Below are 21,663 nucleotides of genomic sequence, written 5' to 3'. Positions count from 1 at the left end.
GGAAGAACATCAACAATGATAAATATGTGACTTTAAAAAAGCAACTTCTTTTCTTCTCTATATTTCATCAATAAACAGCTGATTTTTTAATGCTTTTAAAAGACAAGTGACTACTTACTATAAAATATAACACTAGTGTGGGATTTATAACATATGAAGAGGTAAAATATGTGGGAACAATGGCACATTAGCACAAAGGACAAGGGTAGTAAATGGAATTAAATTGCTAAAGGTTGCTTTATTTTGTGAAATGTGGCATAATTTGAACTATAAGAAGACTAAAAAAAGACTCAATTAAGGATTTATAGTAAATCACTAGAAACAACAACTAAACAAAATACGAAGAGGTATAGCTAAAATACCAATAGAATAATTCAAATGGAAGACTAAGAGAGGATTCAAAAGGGGACAGTAAAAAGATCAGTGGTTGCCATGTGTCGGAGAAGAAGGGATGACAAGACAGGACACAGAGGGTTTTTAGGGCAGTGAAAATACTCTGCATGATAGCATAATGATGGATATATGTTACTTTACATTTGTATAGAACCATAGGATGTACAATACCCAGAGCAAACACTAAGATAAACTACAGATTTTGGGTCATTATGGTATGTCAGAATAGGTCTACCCATTGAAAGTACCACTCTCTGATGCAACATGGGGGCTTAAGGGGGTAGGAGAAGAATAAATGAAACAAGATGGGATTGGGAGGGAGACAAACCATAAGTGACTCTTAATCTCTCAAAACAAACTGAGGGTTGCTCGGGGGTGGCGCTGGGAAAAGGGGGGTGGGGTTATGGACACTGGGGACGGTATGTGCTATGGCGAGTGCTGGGACGTGTATAAACCTGGCGATTCACAGACCTGTACCCCGGGGGATAAAAATATATTATATGTTTATAAAAAAATAAAAAAAATTTAAAATTTAAAAAAAAAAGAAAGAAAGAAAGTACCACTCTCGTGGGGTATATTGATAATGGGAAAGACTATGCATATCTGGGAGAAGGGAAATCCCTATACCTTCCCCTCAATTTTACTGTGAACCTTGCACTGCTCTAAAGAAATAAAGCCTTAATACTAATAGGATTCAATTAACTCAAAGGAAGGAAAGGAAAGACAGAAGGACAAAAACTGAGGGAACAAACAGAAAACAAATAGCAAATTATAAGACTTAAGTCCATCAAATTCAATAATCATATTAAATATGAATAAATGAACTAATCCAACCAAAATCAGAGATTTTCTGAATGGATAAAGAGTTGAAATCAATGAAATGTAAACCAGACACAATAAAGACAATTTATAAAGCCAAGAGTTAGTAATTTAAAAGCTCAATAAAATTGATAAACCCCTAGTAAAACCGATCAACAAAGAGAGAAAACGAAAATACCAATATTTGGATTGAGAGAGGGGATTCTACTATAGATACTACTTGCATTAAAAGGATAATAAAGGATTATTGTGAATAACTTAATTCCAATAGACTTGACAACTTAAATAAAATGAACAAGACACAAACTACTAAAATTCACTCACTAAAATAAATAGAAAACCTAAATACTCTTATAGCTAATAAAGAAACTAAATTTATAGCCAACAACCTTCTCATGAAGAAACCTCCAGTCCTAGTGGTTTCACTGGTAATTCTTTCAAACATTTAAGGAAAGAGTAAAATAATTCTATATAAACTAAGAAAGTAGATGTAGAAGGAACATTCCCCAAATTTATTTTATGAGGTGACATTATACCCTGACAAAGATTTGAACACAAATGCAAGAATTCTTAATAAAATATTAGCAAAGTGAAGCCAGCAATATGTAAAATAGATAATAAATCATGAATAAGTCGGATTTATCTCAGGAATGTAAGTAATATAACATCTGAAATCAGGCAATGTAATTCTATAACAAAACAAAGGGGAAAAACATGATCATCACAATAGATTCAGAAAATGGTTTAAAAAAAATTCAATACCCACTCAAGTTAAAAATGTTTAGGAAACTAGTAATAGAAGAGAACTTCCTCAGTCTGGTAAAAGGCATTTAAGAAACACCTGTTGGGGGTACCTGGCTGGCTCAGTGGGTTAAAGCCTCTGCCTTTGGCTCAGGTCATGATCCCAGAGCCCTGGGATGGAGGCCCACATAGGTCTCTCTGCTCAGCAGGGAGCCTGCTTCCTCCTCCTCTCTCTCTGCCTGCTCTCTGCCTACTTGTGATCTCTGTCTGTCAAATAAATAAATAAAATCTTAAAAAAAAAAAAAAAAGAAACACCTGTTGGACATCATACTTATTAGTGAACTACTGAATGCTTTCTCCTAAGAAAGGAGAAGGCAGGAGATATCTACTCTCACCATTGCTTATCAACACTCCTCTGCAGGTAGAGAACTAATAAGCATAAGATTGGAAAAGAATAAGTAATGTCATTTGTATTCACAGATAATTGTTTACAAAGAAAATCCCAAGGAATCTGCAAAATAATTACTAAAACTAATGAGTTTAGCAATATTGCAATATACAATATAAAAATACAGAAATCAACTGTATTCTTGTATACTAGCAGCAAATAACTAGAAAATATATTTTTAAGTTTACATTCATAATAGCATCAGAAAATAAAATACTTGGGAATAAACTGACCCCCAGAAGTGTGCAAGACCTCTGCACTAACAGTACACTTGTTAGTTAACTTAAAGAAGACCTAAATAAATAGAGGAATACACACCATGTTCATAGACCAGATGAGTCCATATTGTTAAGATGTTAATTCTTTCCAAATACACCTATATATAAACCCAATCCCAATAAAAAAAATCTCCAAAAGATAATTTTCCATAAATTAACATGTTGATTTTAAAATTTATATAAAAATAACGCAGTAAGAACAGCCAAAACAGACTGGAAGAAGTTGGAGTATTCAAAGTACTTGATTTTAAGACTTAGAGTAAAAATGTGACATTTTAAAAAATAGAGTAAAAAAGACAGCATGGTATTAGTTATAAGCATAGACAAATACACCACTAGAACAGAATTTGAGAGTCCAGAATTAAACCCTCATATTTTGGGCCAATTTTCAATAAAGCCTTTAGCTGCTGAAATGGGAAGTGATAGTCTTTTCAAAAAATAATGCTAACACAAGAGAATAAATATGTAGAAAAAAATAAACCTTGACCTCTTATCACATACTTCCCCCACAATTAATTTGAGATGAATCATAACAAAACCAGAAGCAAAAAGTCAATGAATACATAAAGGAACATTTTAGTGACCTTGGAGTAAGCAAAGATTCTTAGCGATAGGCTATAAAGTACTAACTACACAAGAAAAATGATAAGTTGAACTTTATCAAATTAAGACTGCTCCTCAAAAGTTGTTGTTAAAGAGGGGCACCTGGGTGGCTCAGTGGGTTAAAACCTCTGCCTTCGGCTCAGGTCATGATCCCAGGGTCCTGGGATCCAGCCCCACATCGGGCTCTCTGCTCAGCAGGGGGCCTGCTTCTTCCTCTCCCTCTGCCTGCCTCTGCCTAGTTGTGATTTCTGTCTGTCAAATAAATAAATAAAATCTTAAAAAAAAAAAGTTGTTGTTAAAGAAAATGAAATGTCAAAGCACAGACTGAGAAGAAATACTCATAATACTCATATCTGACAAGAACCTGTATCAAGAACATATGAAGAACTTCTATCGAAAAACAATCTAATTTAAAGATGGGCAAAAGACATGAACACTTCACAAAATAGAGGATGAACCTGGTGTATTCCTCTATTTATTTAGGTCTTCTTTAATTTAACTGACAAATGTATTGTTTTTAGTGCAGAGGTCTTACAAAATATTTTGGTTCAATTTATTCCCAAGTGTTTTATTTTCTGATGCTATTAAGAATGTAATATATACATATATATGGTTATGATCAATGAGCACATAAAAAGGTATTACATATCACGAGTCATCAGGAAAATAGGAATTAAAACCACAATAGATACCACTTCCCACCCACCAGAATGGCTTATAACAGTACACATTGGCAAGAATATGGAGCAACTGGAACTCTAATGTATTGGTGGTGAAAGTGTAAAATGGTGTGACCATTTTGGGAAACAGTTTGACCGTTTCTTAAAAAGTAAAATATATACTTACCAACGACTCAGCATTTCCACTCTTAGGTACTTACCCAAAACAAATAAAAACTTTGTCCAGAAATATATTTATGTAAGAATATCATAGCAGTTTTATTCATCATAACCAAAACTGAAAATAACTGGAGAATGGACAAATTGTGGTATACCGATACAATGGGATACTATTCAAAGTGAAATTGTTTTAACTCTTAGTTAAAACAAACAAATAAAAAAAGCAAAAACAAAGAACCAAAATAAAATAGAAAGCCAAACCAAAGGGATCTTTTCTTGAAAGGTTTTTTTTCTCTGTGGACCCAAGTGTATGGCATATTCAGGCCATGTGAACTCAAAAAGTTGGTCTCATTTACTAAATATATAAATAAATAAATAAATAAAACGAAAATTAAAAAAAATATATATTAAGAAGGGCAAAAAAACTTCTTAATAAAAAGAGACACAAATATATACCATTCGATTGTTTGGCAATCATAGTATTTTATGCTACTTTAGTCTATCAATAGAATAGTTGATTTTCTCCTGTGGGATTCTGGAAAGAGTTACATGATACAGTTAATAGTCCCTTATTTGGGTTAATAGAAATGATGATAATGAGTGCATCAGAAACAAAAATATAGAAGATGAAGGAATTTTAGAAGGGGGCTTGAAAAATTAGGAAAGATGGAAGGTATTAATGTCACCATGTTTATCCCACCAAGTCTATCTTACTATTGTAGAAGCCCAATTCACTGTCCATAGGAATGGCTGCCAGCTGTGTCTCTATGATTATGGAACTTCTGCAAACTTCTCATTACCACTTACTGCCAGAAAGTGAACTTATAAGGCTACTTAAAATTCAAATTTGATTTCTTCTTACAAAAACAGAACAAAATAAAACCCAAAACAATTGGACTATCCTAGTGGTTTACTTGGCCCGAAAATACATCCCAGGGCTAAGCAAGAATCTTAATCATTAGAGAAATGATGGGTTCATCTTCTAAGAAGGGATGCCAGGGGGGAAGACTATGGTTTTGCTCTCTAGGTCTTTTATACAAGATTAGCTAGATAAGTTAACAAAGAATTACCTTCTTTGATCTTATTAAAAACAAATACCTTCCTTACTTCAACTCTCAAACTTTATAGCAAGAAATTCACTGAATAAACTAAGATAGATAGATAGATAGACATTGTATACACATAAAGAAAAACTTCCATTGAGTATTTTGGAAACAGGCATATCACTAGACTAGGCTGGAGGTCAGTTTCCAGGACAGGCTTACCATGCGTGCTAAGTAATTTTACATACAATATTATTTACAAAGTGCTTTCAGTCAATACATTATCTGAATCCTCTTTACAATCCTTTGAAATCGGTGGGGGGGGGGTAGATATATTTGCCCTGCTTTATAGAGGAGAAAACCAAGGCTCAAGGAGGTTGCGTTAGTTTCCTCTGGAATAACCAGATGCTGGTATGCTGTTCATAAGGGGCAGAGCCGGATCTAGAACCTGGGTCTTCTGACTTGCAGTATAGTTCATTTCCCCTTACACCAAAACTACCCCAATCACAGTCTCGTGATCTGAAATACCTGAATTTTAAAGCCCACCATTCCTGGGCTGGAACATTACCACCCCCCCATAAGGATGCCATCTCTCTGCCACAGTTAAGCAAACATTAAGGGAGCCCATTACCAGTTATGAAGTCCATGCCACTGTCTAATTGATCTCTGAAATATGGCCCACCAAAGAGGCCAGAACATGCAAAGAAAGCATGAAGGAATGAAGTTATAGCAGGAATTAAAACGATGCTAAATTAACGCATTCCCGAGTTGCAGGATTATGAGCAAGTGTTATTGTGGGTAAGGCTTCTGTTCTTTTTCCTATTGGAAACTCCATTCTCTTTAAAAGATCAACAAGAAGAACCAAAAGGGAATTCCCTAAGGTCAGCTCTGAGGAAACATAAACCTCTAATTCAATAACTCTGCTACTGCTCTGAAAAAAGGCTTTATTATTGCAACATCCATATGGAGCCAATTGGACATTAATGACTAATCAATCCCTCCCCTTTCTATTCTACTTAAAGTGTCACAAACCATGTTTAGATTAGCCCATTTCCTGCTTAGGATTGCTCAAGATGTCTTTTGTTCTTTCAGGCTCAGCCTGATGGAGGCAGCTTAAACAAACACACGACCGGAGTGGCTCAGGAGTTATAAAGTGCCATATGTGAATGAACAAAGGGGCTATACTAAAGCCTTTTGTGGTATTTGTTAATGTTTTTCATCTGAGCTTAAAAAGGCTTAATGACTTTGTGGTGAGCTGATGCATGTGGCTCGTGGCTTTGCAAAATGAAGGAAATTCTAGCCAGTGATATACCAGTCTGTAGTTTCAAGAGTCTTTTGCTTTCAGTTTTGGTGCCCATGTTTACTCTTTTTTTTTTTTTTTTTAAATTCTCAAGTTATATTTGCTTTACACAGATAGCTAAACAGAGACCTTATCTTGTTTCAACTATGGGATCCAAGGGCAACTGGGATAACTTCTGTGATTCTTTGTTTTAATGACCTGAAAGTAGCAGAGAACATCAAATACTCTACTTATTATCTATTTTGCTATTTGTATGCACAGGAGGAAAGCTTACAAGCTGTTGAGCCCAGGCAAAAAGACATCACTTAAGTTTGAACCAGAGACCACTGTGGATGAAGTAAGACAATAATAGGTTCTGGCTTCCTAAGTTTTCAGGAGAACCAGGCTCGGATTCAAGTAGATTCCCTTGGAGAATATAGAGACTGGTAAAAAGCTGGGAGACTAAATAATTCATGTTGCTCAGCAGCTTCTGGCTTCATCCAACTCAATACACTACCATAGATTCTACATGAGATTAAGGAGCACAAACTGAGATGAAGTGAAGCTCAGAATTAGTTAACAAAGATACTGCTAAATCCATCCTCCTGTTTCCGTACTTGTCCCTCATCGATCGCCTTGGCCTCACTGTCTCTGCTGGACTATGATAAATACTAGCCATCTAACTGATGGGCTTACTTCCAGCTTTGTGTCCCCCATCCCCACTTAAATACCTTTCCTAATTTCACCCAGAGTGATCCATCACAAATGCAATCCTGACCAGTTTACTCCTAATATTTAAAAGTCTTCAACAGTTCCCTAATGCCCAAAAGATGAAGTCCTTAGTCAGGCTCCCCATGACCTGGTCCTTTCCCTAGGTCTCTAGTTCCACCTCTGCCTTCTCTACTTCAAAATGTTTTCCTTTATCATACTGAACTACTTCTTGTTCTCCAGACAGCCCGTTGTTTCATACTAAGAATTCATGCTTTCCCTTTTCCTAGGATGTCCTGTCCATCTTGCAGTCACTTATTCTTTGACTCATGTCAGGGCTGGTGGTTTCCATGAAGTCTTGCCTGGTTTGTCAGTTTGGGCTAAGTCTGGCAGGCTCCCATGGCCTCCTTTCCATCCCTTTATCTTAACATTTATCATATTTTGTCCAAATTACCAGTTGCATGTGCTCACCTTCTTCCCAAGACTGTGCAACCCAAAAGGGTAAGTGATGACTGTGTTTTTTGTTCACAACTGCTTCCCAAGGTATTTTACACAAGTGGGCATATGGGAAATAAATACTCAAAGGCAGAGAGCAGTGGACATCTCCAACAGTGAACATTCTAGAGTGAGACTCAAATATCTACAGGTTGCTTTAGAACCTGGGAATTTCTGAAATTAGATTTTGAATAAACCCCATTTTATCATATCCTACTAAACACCTTGCCTTCCTTGAGCACCCTGCAAAATGACAAGGCTTTGAAGGGAAAAGACACCCTTCGGTGTTTGGGACCTAGAGAGCATTGGTTCTAATCTGGCTTCTTTTACTGACTTGCCACACCACATAATTCTGAAATCCCAGCTTCCCCACTTCCTGGGAAATCTCGAAAGGATGGCAGGTCAAGTCTGAGCTTTTTGGAAATCTTAAATCGGGAAGGTGTTCTAGTGTTGTAGCATGCATGTAAATATGTACAACTGAAGCGTGTATTCAAACAGACAGCAGGGTCATCAGAAACAGATAAAATACGCTCATAGAATAGGATCATGTTAACATGAGAGGGGTATTAAAGATCATCTAATTCACATTCCTTATTCCACATGAGGAAACTGAGGTTTAGGTGAAACTGACCAGATCTCATGGTTGGTAAGTGGCAAAATCACAAGGAACTCAGATATAACTATACCCTAAGTTTCACGTTAGCCATCAGAATTAATTTCTAAAATGGTCAGTTGAAATGTTTCAGTCGCATCTGGACTTGGCTTTTAAGACTCAATAAAACCCATTTAATTGGTTTCTCTTCTCTATTTGTTTCAGGGAATTTGCCTTTTATTAGAATGAGAGATGCAGATCATGGGCGCAGTAGAAACTAAATGTTTTTATTAGGTTATAGTACGAAAATAATAATAGAAGCATTTGCGGCAGTCAACTCATTTCCAAGATCCACCAGAAAATTCTTCACCCCAAGAATCTGGTGAAAGTATTTGAAAGGTACCTAATACTTGAACAGTTTGAAAGATTTTTAAAAAACTTTCAGAAGTTTCTGTTTCCTCATTTTTTCCCCTGCTTTTTAATGAAAACCAACAGGAAAATCTACTCCAACAAACGCAAGCAACTCAATCAGCTCATCTTGGAGAAAAATGAGAGTCAGTGCGGCTCAGACACTGCGTAGTTAGACAGATCTGAGTTTTATCTGTACATTTGATCTTTCCTAACTTGGGAAAACTATTTCTCTTCTCTAAACGGTAATCTCATCTCCTGACAAAAGAGAGCTAATCATTTTTACTTGGCAGGATCCTTGTGAAGATTAAATAGGAATGTAAATTTCTTAGCTCATCTACTAGAACCCAGGGACCACTCACTAAGCAGTAGCTGCCCTTAGAAATAGCAGCAGCAAAACCAGCAAGACAAGTCGTAGAATGTCTAGTCCAGTAGTTAGGACACATCAGAGGCTTAACTCCTAACTATTCCATTTCCAGTCTTTCCCCGTACCTGGTGATGTTTCCCATACTGCACAGGCCTGTTCTTCAGAGTAGTTATAAAATGAACCCACACGTTAGCTGGAGAGTACAATTTACTACTTCACGGAGTTCCTTTTCTGCCTGAAGCCTAAAAATATTCAAAAGGGTCTCTACGATGGAGAGCTAAAATGTATCATATATGACAGGATCCAACCCCAAAAGACCATCTCATATCCCCCAGTCCCCACATGTGGAAACTGTAACCAGACTATGCTGCTCAATCCTGGCCAGAAAAAAAAAAAAAAAAAAAAAAAAAAAAAAAAAAAGCAAGGGATCATTATCTTGCAAATTTATGGATCAGCTTTTCATTAAAGACTCTTTCAAAAATACCAAAGGATTAGGATTATTGACTATGAGACTGTAATAAACGAAGGGCAAGGTAGTTTCAGGGACATTTGACTGTTTGTTGTTCTTCTTTCTCCTCCACTAACGGTTCTGTAAGTCTGCAACATGGACTGATCATTCTCCCTTTCCATTTTGTCCTCATGGGACCAGACTTCCCCGCGAAACGTGAGCTTAGATTGAAGCAGCATGAAGTGATTTCTCTGCCATGAAAGTATATATAAACCAGTAAGCTGCAATTTGTATTTTTAGTGTAAATTTAAAATGGTTGAATATATTGCTTATGAAATTCTTCTCTCCGGGGCTAAGACTTGGGATATTAAGTTTTAGTTCAGAGTTAGTTTTTACAGCTTCCTCCTAAATGTAACAGTCTACAGTATAATGCAAACACCCACGGATTCTTACACACTTGCTTCCCTCTGGTACCAAGACCTAATATGGGGCATCATCTCTAAGGTAAGTAGTTACTGAACAAAAACAATTGAAAGAACCACTTTCCACTAATGAGAGGCAAAAGTTACAGGAGAGATCTGTAAAACATCCGTCAGTCACCCCAGACAAGGTGAAATCACACTTAAATGAACAAGATAGCCAGGAAGAAAAGAAGTATTTTTAATATGACTTGGATGAAAAGTCCTCCTACTTTTGGACTAAAGATGGTCTGCACTATCAAAGTCCTAAAAGACTCCTACTCAGCTCTCTGCTAATGTTATAAGAAAGGACACTCATTGAATTGCACGCCCCCCCCCCCCAAAGGCTATTAAACAGAACAGAGGAATAAAGAGACTAACAGATATCCCAGACAAAACTAACTACTGCTTTTCCATTATTTTTAACCTCTATAATCTAAGTCAATCTTGAACAATTAAAGGTTAATGCCTATTTGGTGGCAAAGTCCAAACTTTTGAGCCCGGCATTCAAGGCCATTCCAATATGGAACCCAGATATTTCCATAACACGTTCAATTCCAAAATATTTACTGAGTGCAAATATATGTGAGGCTTTTACTAGGCTTGGTGGGGAACACAAGAGTCAGAAAGGTGATGCTTCCCTTCTGGAACTTCTTTATACATGTCTGTGTGCTTTACCATTCCTGAATCTGCCTGGATTATTCCCTAAATGGAAAGTTCTTCCGCTTCTCTCTGCTCATCCAAACCTAAGCTTATCTCCAGCTATATTTGTTGTCCAAAGGCACTGTAGCTTCTTTTTATAAACAGCACATTTTTTCTGGTTCCTTAATGACGGACCTGCACGCGTAACCCCCTCAGTTGCTTTGTTTTCTATGTGTTGCTATTATAATCCCAACCACATCACTAGCTCTTAGAGAATATAGTGCAGTCCGTCTTTATAAAAATCCTTCCTGCCATGCCCATATGTTCTGTGCACATAAGAGATAATCAGTACATTGTAACATGAACATGGGAGTGAAACTGAAGATTGGGGGCCCCTGAAGTACGGATGGATCCTGATTGGAAAGGTTTGACTATTGTCGTCAGCAATTCAGTCTACAGAGAACCACCGCTAGAGTACGTACGAAATGGCAGGCAGCGGGCACAAGCGAACAGTCGTAGACAAGCCAAGTAAAGTGAGATCATGAATATAAAAGAAGGAGATGTTGAAAAATAAAAAAATGTTAGTTAAAAAAAAAGATTAAGTCGGTAACAAGAAAATGAGAAAGAGCTAGGTGGTTATCAACTTTTTGAAGTAAGTTAGAAGCACAGTTATCAGAACTTGAAAAAGAGGAAAGGACCAACTGGGGGAAGGGAGGGAGAAAGTTGATCTCAAATCCAGTCCTGACCTTAAGCAGAAAGAATTTAAAAAGCACTCCAAATTGGCCAGATGCTCTTTAAGTCCCACCAGGCTGAGGTTGGGCTGAATTCACTGGCCTGTAGGCAGCAAGTCAAATGGCCCTTGCTGCCAAGATAGGGTGACTCTGGGACGGGTAACCCAGCCAGGGTCCATACCCCAAGAGCTACATAGTCAGTCCGAACATGGCAGATAGACCTCTACCAGCCAGGGTTTGCTCTGATGTGTTGGAACACGTGAAGCAGACCGACATGGTACTGAGGAGGCGTGAACTGATTTTGCAGTCCCACTGGGAGCATACGCAGGCTGCTCTTATCTCGGATCTAATTTTCATGGTAGATGTTAATCTTTTGTGGCCCAGTTTCTCAAACAAGTTGGGGAAGTACTTCTGTGTGATTTAGTAATAGCACAGACAAGTATTTTCCCCCCTAGGGTAGATGATATTCAGTCAGAAAATTAGCTAGGGGTAGTGTGTGTGTTTGTGTGTGTGTGTGTGTACGCACAGTGGTTATATGCATTGTCCTGACACTTCTTTAGAGAAGAAGCCAGCCCAATGAGAGACCTCTTGGCCAGGACTAGTTTCCTCAGTAAAGGGAGGCAAGCTCTTCAGGCTTCCTAGCTTAAGCAACTCTGAGAAGCAGGTTGAGCTCCCTTTATGGAATATTAGGGGATGGAGTTATACAAGAATCTTGACATTTCACTCTCCTGCCCCATCAGGACAATCCATCACTTGGAGAGTTCAATGGAAATTGTTTTCCACCAACATTAAAAGTTATTTGGGAGCTTTTAAGACACAGCAAATATATTTCTTTAAGAGAAGTTTATTTGCTTGTTTAAGAGAGCGGCACTTTATATATAGTGCTGATATAAACTGGTGCACAGGCTCCTCATACAACAGAGTTAGACTGGAGCTAAGGGCTTGGTGAACTCGGCTTATCTCCCAGCCCGTGGCTATTACTCAGTCCTCATGGGCCTCCAGGTTGCTAATCCTGGCTTCGGACCCCAGCCTAATGGTTCCATAGAAACTGCTTTGCCTATCACTTCCTCTAAGATCCCTGGAAACACCGTCTTAGGCTGACTCCATAGTCAGACCCATAAGCCCCCGACACAATTCGGATTTACCTCCGTCTTTTCTTTTAATATGTACAATTTCCCATCTTTTTATGCCTGATATATATATATATATATATACTCTAGTATTTGGATTCCTTCTTGGGCAAAGACATCTCATTATAGAGATAATATATTTCTATAACAATTTTATTCCTTTAAAAGATTTGACAGAGAGAGATCACAAGTAGGCAGAGAGGCAGGCAGAGAGAGAGAGAGAGGAGGAAGCAGGCTCCCTGCTGAGCACAGAGCCCAATGCGGGACTCAATCCTAGGACCCTGAGATCATGACCTGAGCCGAAGGCAGCGGCTCAACCCACTGAGCCACCCAGGCACCCCGATGGTGTGGTTCTTAATTGATACTTGTTACATTCTAGTTGACTTAAAGGTGACTGATTTCAATTATATGGCAGTACAATAAGACAGTTAAAAAACTGCCAACTAGAAATCACCTGGACCAACTTCTTCAGCTACAGATGCAAAAATTCACGGAAAGAAAGGGACCCGCCAAGGGTGGAGCGACTGGAATTTAAATCCCCTAATCCTTGAGCAAATATCTAGAGGAGTGTCATGTGGAGAAACAGGAGTTTTATTTATTTATTTATTTGGGAACCCAGAAGTCAGACTAGAACCAATGACTAGAAGTTACAAGGAAGCAGAAACAAATTCTGGCTACCGAGAACAAAGAATTAATCATTAGAATCAGAATGAGCTTCTCAAGAAGTAGTCAGTTTTCTGTTAATAGACTAGGAGATGCATTTGAACAGAAGTGTTCAAATGAGGTGACCACTTGTCAGGGATATAAGAAGGGATTTCTGGGCTGGAACTGTAAATTTGGTGATGTCTCTCCTTTATTCCAGTTCGGGGAATCTAAGTGTGGCAGTGCAATGCACTGTAGTGCAGTGGGCTTGAACGAATAATGGCTTTCACATCCCAAAGTATAAGTCACTGTAGCCCTTAAACTCCACACCAGGTTACTCTATAGCTTCCCTGTGCTGCCTTGAATAAGCTGTGTATCTTCACGTCAATCTTCCCTTCCCATCAGGAAAAAGGATGCAGGGAGGGGAAAGGGAATGAAAGAAGCTCCACAGGCTTCAGAGAGTGTGAATCCAAGGGTAAACAGAATTTTTATGAGAAAATAATATTAATGTTACTAATAAGGTTAATATTAAGTGGTATATTTTTAAGGGGAAAAAAAGGGAAAGTTGTGGTCTCTCTTATTTGTCTACAACCAGAGAGCTTAAGTTGACAATAATAGAGCTAACCTGAGGTATAAAGTGTAGAAGCAATCAGAAGCTCACCCAAAAATAAAGCTTTCAGGAGGGTAAAGTCTGTGTGTTGGCTGGGATCCAATTCACAATTCAGTACAAATCTATAAAACTCTTCTAAGCAAATCTGGGACTCTAAGAGCAATAGTTTGAAAAGGGACTGTTCTTGGTGCACGTATCTATTTCCAATCAAATCAATGCAAGTTTTAATACATGGAGGACAGAGAACACATCACCACGGTTTTAGCCCAGGGTCCAGAAGTCTGGCCGATGATAATCACTTTCAGAGCTCATATCCCACTATTCTCTGCATCAAAATGAGGTGCAGCCTCCCTCTGATCCTTGGGAATTAAAAGAAGTCTTAGGAAAATGTTTTCTTACCCTATATTCTACAAAACAGAGAAAAAAATAAAATATTTCTTTATAGATCCCAGGTGTGAGAGAGAGAAGAAATAGGATAGAAAGAATATGAAGAAGGCAAGCCACAACTGTTATTGCTGGGCGAAGAGAAGAGGAGCTGCTGAAAGGCAACTGGGAATTACTACCAGAGAGAATGTCCCTATAAGAAAAAGAAAAGTTCAAGGGACCTGAAAACTGGATGCAACAAGTGGCACAAATATCCTCTCAAAGGTACTGGTCTCCTCTTTCATTTCTCTGGAAAAAAAAAAAAAAAAAAACCTAAGCAGAAGCTATCGTGCCCAGGTCACCTTTCCTATAAGGAGCACACACTCCGTGTCCAGGCCTGGAATTGGAAGAGGCCTTAGAGGTAATGGAATCCAGAACCTCTCTTTTGAGAGATAAGGAGGCATTAGTCACTCGTTTGTCATCCTTTAGTAAAAGAGCCTTAATCCAAACCTCCCAACAACTGGGCCAGTGCCCTTCCCACTCTGGTTTGCAACCTTGAAATTAGGAGAGTTGGAGGAAGCATCACCTCTTGCCGGAGGATGACGAGGAGAGGGGAAATGCCATGGGAGGAGTCCATACAGCTGTTCATCATTCTTAATACGGGGTGACAGATGACTAATCGAGTCCTCTCTCCCTTCCATGTCCCACAGAGGGGCTAGCGCATTTTGGGTGCTCAGTACACAGTAAGCCATCAACTGCTTCAAAGTATAACAAGACCTTACACATGTTTCCTAAGCCCCCAGCACCAATGAATTTGTAGTTTTATAAATATCATGGTGAACAAGAAATGCTGTCTTGTCATATTCAAGCCAAATAACAGCTGGACTTTAAAAATAAAATTTTGAAGGCATTTGCCTTTTATATTTTTAATTTCTGTTTTCCTGGCTTATGGTTTTGTCATTTGATTTTGATGAGTGTTTAATACACATGCACAGCTGCCTCTTTGGGTGACCTTTCCCTTGCTGCCTCCATGTTCAGAGCTGCGAAGCAGGTCCGCAAGTTGCTTACTAAGTGATATTGGCATTTTCACGACTGGCAGATATTTTCCTGGGAAGCCCAGCTGGAACAGGCCCTCATCTCCTAAGCTGACGTACTTCAGTGTCTTCAGAAGCCTCACAGGAGGACGGGGCGCAAGTGGGAGGACAGCCCAGCCCTTTAAGATGATTCTTGTGCCTTATTCACAATAGCCAAGACATGGAGACAACCTAAGTGTACACTGATGGATGAGTGTGTGTGTGTGTACGATCACATTTTCTTTAACTCTTTAACTCTGTACATATCTACACACACACACACACACACACACACAGAAACTCTTGAAGGAGTTTCGTAGATGCATATTATTCATCCACAAACAAGAAGACAGTCCTGCCATTTGTGACAACATGGGTGGGCCCTGAAGACATTGTGCAAAGTGAAATAAGTCAGACCAAGAAACACTGTACGGTCTCACTTACATGTGGAATCTAAAAATGGCAAACTCAGAAACAGAGTAGAACGGTGATTTCTAGGGTTGGGGGGGAGGGGGGAAAAGGGAGAGAAGTTAGTCAAAGAGTTTATAACCATCCAGTTTTTTTTTTTAAAGATTTTTTTTTTTTAATTTATCTGACAGAGATCACAAGTAGGCAGAGAGGCAAGCAGAGAGAGAGGAGGAAGCAGGCTCCCTGCAGAGCAGAGAGCCCGATGTGGGGCTCAATCCCAGGACCCTGGGATCATGACCTGAGCCGAAGGCAGAGGCTTAAACCACTGAGCCACCCAGGTGCCCCATAACCATCCAGTTTTAAGATGGATACGCTGTGGGGTGCTAAGGTACGGCATGGGGACTAAAATTAACAATGCTGCATTATATACTTGAAAGTTGCTAAGAAGGTAGATCTTAAATTTTCTCATAAAAAAAGAGGAGATTATGTAAGGTGATAGAGGTATTAACTAACTTTATTGTAATCATCTCCTAATATGTCTGGGTACCAAACCATCACATCATACACCTGAAATTTATGTTGTTATATATCAATTCTATCTCAGTAAAGCTGAGGAAAACATTTTAATTGCCGTGCCAAACCAGAGGAAACATGGAGATGATCACGGGTGGACTGAGAAGAGGTGATGTGCCAGGCTAGAGCTGCAGGACTCACCGGCCAACTGAGCTGACCTAAGTAGCTTTCACTCTGAATCTCTATGGGGCACAACGAAGTCTTGATCTTTTTAGGACTTTTCTCAGTGGCAATTATGCCTGCCTGTCTGTAGATATTTCCCTTTCAAATTTCTGTCTTCCTTCACTAGACTTTAAACTCCAAGAGGTCAGGAACATATCTGTTTTGCTTCCCTTGGTTTATCTAGTGTCTAGTTCTGGCACATGATTGACACTTCAGTAATGTTTTATTTTGTTCTTTTTTATTTAGACCATAAGCTGACGGAAGGAGTTTATAAGTCATAGTTATTCTTTTACTGCAGTCCCTGCCTACTCTTCCTGTTAAGGGAAATGCGAAGGAGCGAAGTAGAGAGAAGTATCATGTGTACCTGCTATCTGCTCTGACTTTAATAGGAACTGTAACCCCAGCAGGCTTTGCAATCAGCTCTTACTTGAGCAGACGCCAGGAAATATCCCGAAGTCAGCAGAAGGCTGCTGCCCATTCCAGCCGTCCTCACAAAGGCAGGGCGCTTCTGTCCATCGGAGAGCCAGTAACTTGACTCCATTCATGAACTCACAGTCCCCCAAAGCACATGAGGTCTCAATGGCAACTCTGGGCAAGCTTCTGAAGGGAGGTTTTCACACGCTCCTTAAGCTCCTGGGCCACTACAGCCCTTCTACTATTACACTCACCAGGCACTGCTGCTCTGTGTGACCGAGTAACACGAGAGCTGGGGTACGGCATGACTTGCTATATTTAGGGAGAGGAAATGGGTCATATTGAGGAAGGTCACAAGGAGTTTGTTCAGAGAAGTGAAGGTACCATGTATTTATCTGTGTTTACACGGCCTGCAGTAAAGTATGGGGCTCAGGAGCCTGGGTTCTCAACTCTCAGCTCTACCCTACGTGACTGGTGGCAAGTTACTTGATTTCTCTCACCTTTGATATTCTCATCTGGAAAGTGGAGAAGAAATAATAACTTCACAGAGTTGTGGAAGGTTTATGTGAAGAAATAGGTGTAAAACCTTAGCACAGTCTCTGGCAGGTAAGGGCTTCAAAAATATTTGCTAATGAACAAACAACAGGAACAGAAACCAAAGTAGCCAGGAAACTGGTCTGAATCCTGATGATCTGGGTATAAACGGAACTTCCAAAAATATTTCTATGTGATATGTTTCCCTACAGTTAAGGTTTTCATTTTCTCCTTTCACAATGGTTAGTCACTCCGATCATGCTTTTTAATTTACCGAGCCCATGGTATCATTAACTAAAACATTAGCATTATTGAGAGGGGACTGACCATGTGTAGAGCCATTATACAGTTAAGAAACCCAATGAAGAAGGAAGGATGACAGATTAAGAGAACTTCTGGAACACGGATAAGGTGCTAGAACCCTATCCCTCCTAGTCTATGGAAAAATGAACAGACTGAAACCTCCAAAGTGATGAAAAATATTTCACGGTGTTCAGTCAAACACTTGGGTACTCTGTGGTATGACCTTGCAACAGAATTGAGACAGCCCAGACCTGAATAACTGGTCCCCGAGACCAAGGAACCTCAATCCTCATGAAAAAAAAACCTGTATTTCTAACCACCTATAAAATATCAGTTGTGCTCTTGGTACCCATTCTTCACAAAAGTCAGTGGGTGTATATCTGGTTTTGAGTCCTCTTTATCCCTCCCTTCCTCCTCCTCCTTTTCTCTTCCTCTTCCCTGTCCTTCCCCCAGACCCCACACATGTACCAATCAGAATTTAACACCTTGTCCCCAAAACTATCATTAAACATCAGTCTCTCCTATTCGGTATTTTAAAAATCTGCCTTCTGGAAACTCCGAAGTGCTTCCTAATTTTTTTTTTTAAGACTTTATTTATTTATTTGACAGACAGCGATCACAAGTAGGTAGAGAGGCAGGCAGAGAGAGAGGTGTGTGGGGGGGGGGAGCAGGTTCCCTGCTGAGCAGAGGGCCCGATGCAGGGCTTGATCCCAGGACCCTGAGATCATGACCTGAGCCAAAGGCAGAGGCTTTAACCCACTGAGCCAGCCAGGCGCCCCTGCTTCCTAATGTTTGACGCTGTCCATCTTTTAGCGCTCATGCCCCGGACTGCTGAACTGCTGAGATGGCCCCAAGCTTTCCACAGAAGCCAGGCCCAGTTCAGATGTGGCTATGAAATGTCTCCGAGTGTTTTCAGGGGATTAGGGTCCTGAAAGAAATTCTGCCAGTGAAGAGGATAATGGTAAGATTCTTCTCCTCGAGCTAAAGAACTTCAGCTGGGACCCAAGTTGGTTGAAGTATTGTGTTACTCAGAAGAGAACAAATTAATCTTCCCTGACTGGTGGGAGGGACTCTGCCAAAGGAACAGCTAACGGGAAAACCAGTCCCTACTCTGTGAGGACACAGTAAATAACCAGGCAACATTACTTACTGAAGTGCTGACCTAACTCATAAATTGCACCCAGCCTCTGGGGAGCAATTTCTGCTGATTTGCTGCTTGTGCATTTAAAACAAACAAACAAAAAGGGAAGACAAGTGGACAGGCATTGATAGGGCTGTGGGTAAACCCACTGAGAGTGAAGCTGGTCTTTCCACCCAGACTTTCCAAAGATTTTAGTAACGCTTAGTGCTCGGGCACACGCTGGGCCTTGCCCAAGCAATTAATTTTATGCAGGATCTGCTGCAAACCATCACGGAGTTTCCAAAATGGTTTGGCTGCACCTGGGACTCACTTGATTTAGGGTTAAAAAAAAAATATCCTCCTTTGTCTGTTAGTCCTTTTTTAGCAAGAATTCAGGGACACGGATGATGACACACAGGATTCTGTTACTCACTGGAAGGCAGAGGGTCCTTTTATTAAGCAACTGGAAAGTGGCACCTTCAAGTCCATGAACAGCTGTATGTTCAGTAATATAGAATCTAGCTACCTCTTAACGTTCTCAGCTCTAATATATAACGGAGGCTAGCATTTCTTCTGCTTTGCCAAACAAATCCAGCCGGTAGTCTCAGGGAAGACCGCAGAAGGTCCTAGAGCTGACTCTGTTGCACTGTCACAACCTCCCAGAGCAGCAGCAAAGAGCTAGGGTAAAGCTACTCACCCTCTGCATCTTCCGGCCGCGTAAGATCGATGACACCTGGGCCCAGCTTCCCATCTTCACTCGACTTTCCTGTTAACTGGGGCCCCAGATTCTCAAAGCGTGTTCTTTCCTAGAGGAAAGAATAATCAGAGGCTTATTCTAGCTTCCGAAGCAGCCACTTTTTCCTTCCAGTTTCTATCTCGCTTTTGTGGGCGAGACTTGGATTTACAAACATTGTTTCTGACCAACAGTGGGTTCAGAAAGGCTCTCAGGAAGGTTCCGCTAAAGCCTGATGGCGGCACCCATAGCGCTGGCCGCGTCTAACGCGAAGTACCTGCAAGGAAAGGAAACCGGTGTCAGGAAGCCCGCCGGGCAGCACTGCACATCTTCTCTCACTGGGATTTGCTCCAGGAGTCTAAGAGGAACACAAGGGAAAGGTTTGAGCCTGAAGTGCAAAACGTGAAAGAACAATCCCCGCTAAAATCTACCGCTAGTTCACGGGAGAGGAATTTTCTCAATTAGAGATCACAGTTCGCCTTGGTGTTTTTGTGAAAATACCAATCAGAATTTTAGGCAAGAGGATTTCAAAAACAAATGTTTCAAAGCAGCCAGAGGAGATGATGGCACGGATGCTCTTATTCTGCTTGGGAGCTGCCACTGGAACTTCCCCAGGAAGTAAAAAGGAGATTACTCCTCGCCCAGCCATTAAGTGAGGAAAGTGAAAATCTCCTGCCGCTATAGGAGGGAAACTCAAGGATGCAATGCTTGTGAACCAGCTCTTCTAGGAGAAGGAGCCTGAAATAGCACATGGAACTCTTCCTCTGCAGCTCTCTGGATCAGTAGCCAAGGGCTCACTGACCGTCACTAAGATGGTGTTCTTGTCTGCAAAAACACAGCGCGTGTCCCCTTCTCGCCTCCTCGCTACTCTCCAGACTCAAACTTGGCTTTGTGTGGTGCTTATGAATGAATGAAACCTTGTTGTTCATTACTATGAAACAATATTAAATGTCATGTCAGCTTGAATTTACAGACATGAAATAGCAGCTTCCAGCTCCGGGAATGGTTTCTGCATGTTATACTTAATGCATTATGCAGCAGGAGAGTGCTGATTGCTGTTCGGTCTATTGTTCAATGACCTAGTTCTGTACTGAGCATGTTCGGCATTAGACGGAAACACTCTGTGAGTGTTCTCTTCTGTAAGATGTTTAGAAACTTGGAAATATTCTTAAAGAGCAAACATACAATTACTTGATAGAGGCTGTGTCTCATTTGTACAGTCCCACTACATTTGTGCTTTCTAATATGATTATTTTTGAATATCATTATATTTCTATAATTAATTCCCATCAGTCAAATTGTGCAGGAAGTCTTCCAGTTCCCCCTTCATCGTGGAATATGTGAAAATCTGCGTTGGAAGAAAACACAGCATAAACCTTGCTTTCATCTAGCACCATGTCTAGGAAAGGTTTGCAACAAAATCATAATCATGAATTTCCCCAACTGGGTAATACTAACCAGTTACAATAGTGGGCTATGGGCAAACCTCTGAAATACGACACTTATAAAAAACAGAATGAAAATAAAAAGCAAATTAGGCATGGTTCCCCAATATCTTCTGATGTGAAAACACCACTGCACAAGAACAAATTAACCCAGATGCAGGCCACAACAGAAAGCAACCACAAGCCATGTGGGAGTTTCACACATTGAGGGGGGGGAGGACAGCTGCTTTTAATCAGCCAATTTCTATTTTGGAGTAGCACTTTTGGTTGTCATGATGTAAAGAAAAAGAATTAAAGTGAAGATGAGTAGTACCAGGGAAAGCAAAATATTCAACCTTTGTTTTATCACATTGTTTCGCATTTCAAATATTTGCATGTGAATGCTTTCCCTATGTTAAATGCAAAAGGAGTTTTGATGTGACACCTGCAATCTTCTTGGAAGAACAACCTTTAGCTGTATTTTCATGGGGGGAAAAACACCTTTCTCTGAAAATCAACAGACCGTGCTACCTATCAATATGCATATTTCAAGTATCTTTCTAGTCATTCATTCTCTTTGATTTTACCGGAAAATATTCTCGGTAAAAAAAAAATAAAGTTCCTGAAAGAATATCAATATTTTGACAGGGAAGGAGAAGAGGGAAAATTACATGCCATGGTTTGTAAAATCCTAAGACAACAAAGCTTACATGATGATAATATCTTTTCTTTTATAAAAAATGAAGTGCACTCACAATTCAGTATTATCAGCTTGTTTTTAATCATAACAAAAAACATTCAGAACATTCAACAACACATTCACAGTGTCTTTGAAGTCATACATTTTTCTGACTTCATTGAAAAAAAACATTCTTCTGCAGA

The 21,663-nt window shown here is 39.8% G+C and overlaps 1 protein-coding gene across 18 annotated transcripts in view; it reads right to left on the bottom strand.

Annotated features, from left to right (window-relative positions):
• The window catches only part of SOX6 (SRY-box transcription factor 6), a 609,548-nt gene that overhangs the window by 27,579 nt on the left and 560,306 nt on the right, over positions 1-21,663 (bottom strand). For all 18 annotated transcript variants that reach the window (XM_045066197.1, XM_045066194.1, XM_045066196.1 and 15 more), the window contains one exon: positions 19,322-19,430. In XM_045066197.1, the coding sequence (XP_044922132.1) occupies positions 19,322-19,430 (109 nt within the window). The remainder of the gene's footprint in view (positions 1-19,321; positions 19,431-21,663) is intronic.

Source organism: Mustela putorius, unplaced genomic scaffold (genome assembly GCF_011764305.1).
Source record: "Mustela putorius furo isolate JIRA1106 unplaced genomic scaffold, ASM1176430v1.1 tig00003859_pilon_pilon_pilon, whole genome shotgun sequence".
Lineage (NCBI taxonomy): Eukaryota > Metazoa > Chordata > Mammalia > Carnivora > Mustelidae > Mustela > Mustela putorius.
Note: the sequence above shows the minus strand (reverse complement) of the source record. Positions and strands in the feature narration are given on the sequence as shown.